General features: G+C 33.3%; 1 protein-coding gene across 4 annotated transcripts in view; it reads left to right on the top strand.

Moving 5' to 3' along the window:
- Nucleotides 1-8,272, top strand: part of LRBA (LPS-responsive vesicle trafficking, beach and anchor containing) — a 566,714-nt gene that overhangs the window by 162,796 nt on the left and 395,646 nt on the right. For all 4 annotated transcript variants that reach the window (XM_005871408.2, XM_014543868.1, XM_014543867.1 and 1 more), the window contains exon 34: nucleotides 1,659-1,720. In XM_005871408.2, coding sequence (XP_005871470.1) covers nucleotides 1,659-1,720 — 62 coding nt within the window. The remainder of the gene's footprint in view (nucleotides 1-1,658; nucleotides 1,721-8,272) is intronic.

The raw sequence follows: 8,272 nt of genomic DNA, 5'->3' as shown, positions 1-8,272 counted from the left end.
ACTGAGCAAAACAGGCTGCAGCTTAATTCATTTACTTTTAATCTATATGTGTCTTTATATTTAAAGTGGGTTTTGTTTTTGCTTCACCCTCATAATCTGTCTTGGCTTCTGGGGCTTCTGGGGCGGGGCTGTCTTGCCGCCCGGGACCTGCCGATTGGGTCCCATGCGGCAAGGCGGGGCCGGGCCTGCCCTGGTTGGCGGTGCGCTGGTGGTTCACGCTGTCCCACCCTGCCTGCAGTATGCAAATTAGCTGCCATCTTTGTTGGCGGTTAATTTGCATATCACGCTGATTAGCCAATGGGAGGTGTAGCGAAGTTATGGTCAATTACCATGTTTGTCTATTATTAGATAGGATATATGGAACTTCTTGTAGTTAGGTTATATTCTATGAAAATTGACAAGGTTTCAGACCAGGAGAGGGCTTCACCAGCAATGAAGAGTGGAGTATTGCTGTGCCCTTTCTTTCAGCCATGTCATTTGTCAGAGGAGGTATGCTCCTCATATCTGTAGGGAAACCACAATTTAGTTAGTGACCTGCTTGCTTAATGAAACCATGAGACATTTAGAAAAAATGGTTCTAACTTTTCTAAAAGCTGAAGGGAGTGAGCAACCTGTTTAACTTAAATGTTGTTTGTAAGGCTGAAGAATGCCAACATGTGTCATCAGAAGGTATGAGGGATCATGACTAAAATAAGGAAGAAGAAAGAACTAGAGCAAGGAGACTAAAGAAAGGGAATAAAATGGGATACGGTGCCTGTAAGAAAGATAGAAGGTAATTCTGTAAATTGTGTGAGGGCCACCAGTAATTATTTTAATTGTTAATCTCTGGAAACTTAACTTGTGTTTGCCTAGAACAATGTAGAAAAAAATTACAATTTTTCTGATTATTAGTAATTTAACTTAGTAATTTAGTGCCTTTAATTATTGGAATTGCTTTTTAAAGCTACTGTTATAAAATGTTTTTTGAGTTAACTACTTTAGATTTTATTGGTAATCAAAACTAAAGAATTCTTCAGATAATTGTATAGCTTTTCCTTCCTGAGATATTTTTGGTGAACCCAAATGAAACATAGAAGAGCAAATGTAAATGAATTTATTTATAAGAAATCAAGAATATATAACAGACAACGGCTTGCACTTCTGTTAAGGTTTAGTGTGAGGTCATAGGTCAAGGTACTAATAAGAGTGTTTGGGATGTCTGCTGCCATGAAACAAAATGGAAACTTGATTGATAGCTAGAGGGTTGAAGGGAGAGAGTGTGGTGGAGAAAGCAAAGGTCAGGGAGCCATTTCCCTTCTCTGCATGTATAACAATCACCTCTCCCCAAAACTAAATGTAGATGATATTGATCAATATGGCATATGTTGTGCACATTTCTTTGAGTATTGTGAAATGTCATTATATATGAAGTTGTAACAAATGTTTTAGTAGTTTGAAAGCTGAAATGAAATAGTTTATAAAAAAATTTGGTTGGTTTGATGCCAAGTTTAAAGTAATTACAGAGTACCTTATTTACTCATAAAATGTGTATGTTTTTGGTTCTTATCAAGACATGTTAAATTTTATATTAAAACCCAATTTGGGCAAAATTGTATAACAAATAAATTCCTCATATTTGTTTTTTACTTTGTAATTTTTTAAAATTCTCTTTAAAATAGGTTTGGTTTGCATGAAGTCCAGTAGTTCAGTTGTGGAGTTGGTTATGCTACTGTGTTCACAGGTGAGTGACAAGAATAATGTTGATTTAAAAGTGAATTCTCACATGAATTATTTTACAAGGAAATTATAATGGTTTTATTAGAGATTTTTGTTATAATAGAGTTTGGAGTTTGCAGTTTTAAAATAATGTTATTTGTATTACAAGAGGATTACTCCTTGTCTTTGATACTAATAGATAACTTTGAAGTTAGAACAGAGATAAATTGGATAGATGAAATAGAAACAGCATTTTAGGGTCACATTAAAAATGTTCAGATCAAATGGTCTTGAGATGGCTGAATATTTTTGCTGTGTGTATTAAGGCTATAGAAACAGATTTATTTCTGTACCTTGTGGAGTACCACTTTTGACTCTCCTGGGAATAGTGGGTTTACTTCCCTTTTGTGCAGAGGTTATAAAATGAGTAATAAATAATTTTGAATTCTTGTCATTGCTAATTATTTTGGACATGCAGAGGAGATTTGGGAAAACATCAACAAAATATGGCAGCCATCATAAGATGTAGTAAATAAATTTCTAAAAGCAAAATTACTTTCAGTGTCAGGAACCTTATATCTCATGTGGTAAATTTTAATGATTTCTTAAAAACTTACATTAAAATCATGTATCCTGTAATGTTTTCTTTTTTGTTTTTCAATTAAATAGATGAATGTTTTTATTGAGAGTTTTCTTTGTAACCTTTTAAAAATGATATCTTGCTGGTAGTAAATTCCCCTACTTAAAACTTTAAAATAGCCTTTTTTAATAGGAAGGGTATTGGTCTAGAGGTCAAGGGTTCTGACCCATTTCAAAACCTTTGACCTTCATTTACAACTCTCATGGTTTACTTGCCTGACGAATAAGGATAATGCAAAATTAATGTTTCTTTGCATCGATTTATTCATTTTAGTGTCTATATTGCCAAATTTACTTAGACTGTGCTGATGGACATTTCATGAATACAAATTAAAGAATCATAGAAGGTGTGAAAAATCAATACTATGCATTGTCAATAAAATGTAATAAGAACAATTACTTCTAGAGATTACACTTAATGGATTTTTATAATGAACTTGTGAGGAGTAGTTATGTTTCTAGTGGGCTTATTATTCTTAGATCTAGTGAGATTCATGTTTTGTAATTTAATCATCTTTTAAAGAAAACTTCTTTTCTTTAAAAGCTGCCTGGATAAAATTTCCCATTAAGTAATCTGAATTGAAATAATTGCATGATTATTGCTGGGATGGTAGTTACCATATGCCATTTTTGTACTGATATGAAATTACCCTTACTTTTAAGAAGCATTTGCTTGCAGTTTTGTATGTTTCTTCACAGCAGTATGAGTCTATTGTTTATAGTGATATCATTTTTCATAGGTGAATTTTGTTCATGAAGTTTCACTTTCTAGTGTAAAAGAATTAAATGCATTCTTGATACAGGAAAGCTATTTCAGATATAGTATATTACATAGTTGAATGCAGAAGCTGAAAAGATAAAGGAATGACATGTTTTAATACACCTATTTGTCATGTATGTCACAGTGCTGTTTAATATTAATCCCATCAGATGGGATATGAAGCTTACTTAGTAGAGTAAGTTGCAAAAGTCAGATAGTTTCAAGGTTTTTGTTTGAATAAAATACATTATTGGTTATTTGAAGTCCTTCACATTTTTTATGAGTTCTTCAAAAGTCCCATGGCATTTCTATAAGATGTTGCACAGTGTGAAAAATGATGTGAAAAATGAAGCCAGAATTAGCTCCAGATGTATACAGATTGTTCCAGGGTGATAATTACATTTTTCACTTTGAATTTTCCTAATTCAAAGAGGTCAGATTGGCAATCACAAAAGTGATTTATTTTGTTAAGAAGTGAACTATCTTTTTCCACATGAAAGCTTAAGAGATATGAAATTGAATTTGAAGTCGACATTTTGCAGATACTGGGTGGGGATGCCTTGAGTTTGATTGATAATTTTTTTTAGTCTGAGATAGGATGGGAAGTGAAAAGCTAGCATCCTGCTAAAATTTTAATTAATTTTTTAAGAGGAGATGGAGAGGATTGAGTGCCAAAGATCGAAAGATCAGGTCAAAAACTCCTTTTTTAATCACATAAATAATGGGATATGCTTATGAACTTAATATCTGCAAATTTGATTTAAAACTTTACAAATTAGTTGGTGTTAATTTCATGACAGTCAGCCATCTTCTGATTATTTTTCTTGAATTCATTCAAAGCTTATATTTTTGCATCCTTTTAAACATGTTGCTAAAAATTATCCACATTTTATTACAACAGAGTATAGAGTCTAAATTTAAGAAATGAGGAAATGATCGTACTTAATTTGCTGTCATTAAGAACAAACAGGGCACTATATAATTTCTTAAAGCTTCAAGTAAGGATTATATTTTTCAATATCCACTCAATTAATAGGTTGATTGGAAACCATGTCATATTTTATCCCATTTAAGTCTTAACCTTATTTAGGCAAAATGTTATTTAATTTTGAAAAGCTTTCTTAAAATATTCAGTATTATATTTTTGAGTAAAAACACATATATTTAAGGTTTATTAAATTAGGTTTATTCATGTATCAAATTCCATATAAAATAAGAACTACTTAAGCTCCTATACATGATTTATATCTTCTTTAAAATAAGACTGTCTACTTTCTTTAGAAAACTGTGTACTCTCTGATGTACAGAAGAAAATCGAACAAGTTCTCAATTATATTTCAGATTCAGCTTTTCACAAACATGTAACTTATTTCTTCCTGGTATTTGTTGTGTAGGTGCATAAACTTCATAGAAATCTATAAGAATTTAAAGAAAATGTTAAATAGTTCAAATAATATTACTCTAGTGTTGTATAAAGTGTTTGTATCTTGCTCATTTGACATTAATATTATTTTTGAAAGAATTGACATTGCATTCAAGGCCACTTTATAAAAGCGTTGTGTTGCTCATCCTAATTCAGTCTGACATACATTCCAATAACACTACCTCCCTTCTTGGGTTTAAAGCTAAATTTATGACTGTGCATTGTGAAGTGCATCATTTAAAAATGGTTTCAACCCAAAACATCTAATAAATAAATAATGTGTATGGCTACTCAGTAGTAGACTTTCTAGACTAGAAATCATTCCATCGGATACTCAACAGTCCACTATCGGAGAGGGTTGTCAGATAAATCTTCTGGTAGCTGCACTCATGTCCTGTAAATCACATATTATTGTCTGAGCCTTCTGCCAGGTCATCTATTCTTTTCCCATTTATCAGAAATGCATGGAGTATATAGAAAAACTAGAAGTACCATGTAGTCTGGCCTGGCATCCTGTCTGAGTAATTAATCAGCAACAAAAGTTAATTTAAAATACTGTGTTAATGTGATTTTTCTTCAAAAATTTTTATCAATATATGTAGATTGTTGTTATGGGAAATATTTTATTCTCATGAAGGTGATGATATAAAGGTTGGTCATTTTTGATTCAAGGGTTTCTTTCTATACCTCTGAATTATGAATTTAAAAATGATAATATTCATAGTATGAACCATATGTCACTTGTTATGATTCTTTTGTGTCAGTTTTGTGCTTTGATTTTTTTTGAATTGAGTGTTTTTTTTTTAATCTTTATAGAAAATTTTCCTCTCTTCACTCTCCTATAATTTCTCCAATTCTGGTTTCCTTTTCCTTTTTGAATTTATCCTTTGTAAATACGTGATATTAACATTACTACTCTTGACTTTTTACTTTATGACCTTTTCCTTTTTATAGCTGGGATGACTATTTTGAGTATAGTAGACAGTTTAAACAAACCCAGGTGGGACAGGAAGCAAACCAACTCTACTGTGGCACAAAGATGTCCTTTGTTTTTAGGTCCCTCTTACTGTGTAGACCTCATTTCTTACAACATTGTTCTGTCTGTTCTCAAACTATGCTGAACTGCTTAAAGTTACCCAAACATACCATCATATTTTTATGTCTTGGTATGTGCTTTTTCTTTCATTAACATCTCTCTCCTTCAAATTTGGTGACTCTAATTGCTAGCTTCTTCACATCATTGAGAACTCAGCTTAATTATTCTCCTCTCAGATTCTCATATATGTAGTCAGTAGCTTGTCTCCAGTTTGGTGCTCATCATAGAATATACCACAAATTTTAAGTATACATAGGCTAGTTTATTTATTTGTTTTTATTGTCAGTCTTTCTGTACTCTAGGTCCTATGAAGGTAACAGCTATTTCTGTTTGGCCTATTAAAGTATACTTAGTACCCAGCAAGTCCTTGGCACATGATGGCTACCCAATGAATATGGAATAAGTTGATCATTCAGCTACCAGCCAAATTGCAATCTCTTCTGGAAAGGTTCTTGGACTCCTCTCTTCCCCACACTCTAAGCCTAGTGAGGGACTGACCCAAAGCATTCACTGACTCATATTATGGTAATTTTATTCTTTATTTAAATTGCCTGTGATTTTTATTTCTCTCTCATCAAACTGGAAGTTCCTTGAAGACAAGCACTATGTTTTGTTTCCTGTTGTATCTCCAACATCCAGCATATAATTACTATTTAATCAGATAGTTATATAATTGTATAAATATCATTATTTTTATTAAATGTATTGAGGTGACATTGGTTAAAAAGATCATATAGATTTCAAGTGTACATTTCTTTGATACATGATCTGTATATTGCATTGTATGTCCACCACTCACAGTCAAATCATCTTCTGTCACCATATATTTGGCCCCCTTTACCTTTTTATTTATTTATTTTATTTTTCTTTTATTTTTCTTTATTGAATTAGGTATTACATATGTGTCCTTATCCCCCCATTGCCCCACCTTCCACCCCCTCGCTCATGCCCTCACCCCCCTGGTGTCTGTGTCCATTGGTTAGGCTTATATGCAGGCATACAAGTCCTTTGGTTGATCTCTCCCCCTTACCCCCACCCTCCCCTGCCTTCCCTCTGAGGTTTGATGGTCTGATTGATGCTTCTCTGTCTCTGGATCTGTTTTTATTCATCAGTTTATGTTGTTCAATATATTCCATAAATGGCCCCCTTTATCCTTTAATTCTCCCCTGGACTCCTTCCTTCTGGAAACCAACATACTGTACATGATCTGTATATTGCATTGTATGTCCACCACTCACAGTCAAATCATCTTCTGTCACCATATATTTGGCCCCCTTTATCCTTTTTATTTATTTATTTTATTTTTCTTTTATTTTTCTTTATTGATTAAGGTATTACATATGTGTCCTTATCCCCCCATTGCCCCACCTTCCACCCCCTCGCTCATGCCCTCACCCCCCTGGTGTCTGTGTCCATTGGTTAGGCTTATATGCAGGCATACAAGTCCTTTGGTTGATCTCTCCCCCTTACCCCCACCCTCCCCTGCCTTCCCTCTGAGGTTTGATGGTCTGATTGATGCTTCTCTGTCTCTGGATCTGTTTTTATTCATCAGTTTATGTTGTTCAATATATTCCATAAATGGCCCCCTTTATCCTTTAATTCTCCCCTGGACTCCTTCCTTCTGGAAACCAACATACTGTGTCTGTGTCTATGAGTTTCAGTGTTATATCCCACATATGAGTGAAATCACATATGGTTCTTAGCTTTTTCTGACTAATTTATTTTGCTTAGCATAGTATTCTTCAGGTCCACACATATTGTCGCAAATGGCAGTATTTTATTATTGAGTAGTATTCCATAGTATATCCGTAGTATATATGTACCATATATTTATCTAGTCATTTGTCGAAGGACACTTTGGTTGTCTCCATGTCTTGGCCACTGTGAATAATGCTGCAATGAATGTAGGGGTGCATATATCTTTGCAAATAAATATTTTCGAGTTTTGTGGGTAGATACCCACAAGAGGGATTGCTGGCTCATATGGTAATTCGTTTATTAATTTTTCAAGGAACTGCCATACTGTTTTCCATAGTGGCTGTATGAGTTTACATTCCCATCAGCTGTGAATGATCAGGATTAATAGATACTAAAGTTCTCAAAACATTTTCTCAATTCTTTCTAGTACCTATAATTTTCCTTGGTTGGATTTGTGGTAGCCATGTGCTTATTTGCTATCCAGATGTTCCAGTATAGCAAATTCCAATGTGTGTAATGTGTGATGATAATGGATGTTGTGTGGAGAAGAGCATACAGTGCTGAATAAGTTTGGAAAATGTTGGTTTAAATTTAATTAGGTTTCTATCCTGGAACGCCCCTGAAGTTCTTTAGTAAATATATGTGTGTGTATAGGTATGTATGTAATAATGTAATGTTGACTCTGTAATGGGAATAAAATTAGTATATTTGATCACAGAATCCTTTTTATAGCCATAGTATGTTTGGATAATTTTTGTAAATTATAATTTGGCAAGAGCTGCTGTTACATCAGAAATGAGATAGTGAATAATGCAGGAAATGCCTCTTTTTAAGTATTGTGCTTCTGTTTTTCTCTGTTTCTCCAATCACAGTGATTAAATAAAATAAATAGATATGCAAAATTATAGCCAGCATTTTCTTCATAAAACAGTGATTATTTTTGCTTCATTCAGAAGGAATT

The sequence above is a fragment of the Myotis brandtii genome, unplaced genomic scaffold (genome assembly GCF_000412655.1).
Source record: "Myotis brandtii unplaced genomic scaffold, ASM41265v1 scaffold34, whole genome shotgun sequence".
NCBI classification, from domain to species: domain Eukaryota; kingdom Metazoa; phylum Chordata; class Mammalia; order Chiroptera; family Vespertilionidae; genus Myotis; species Myotis brandtii.
This window is presented reverse-complemented; position numbering and strand designations above follow the sequence as displayed.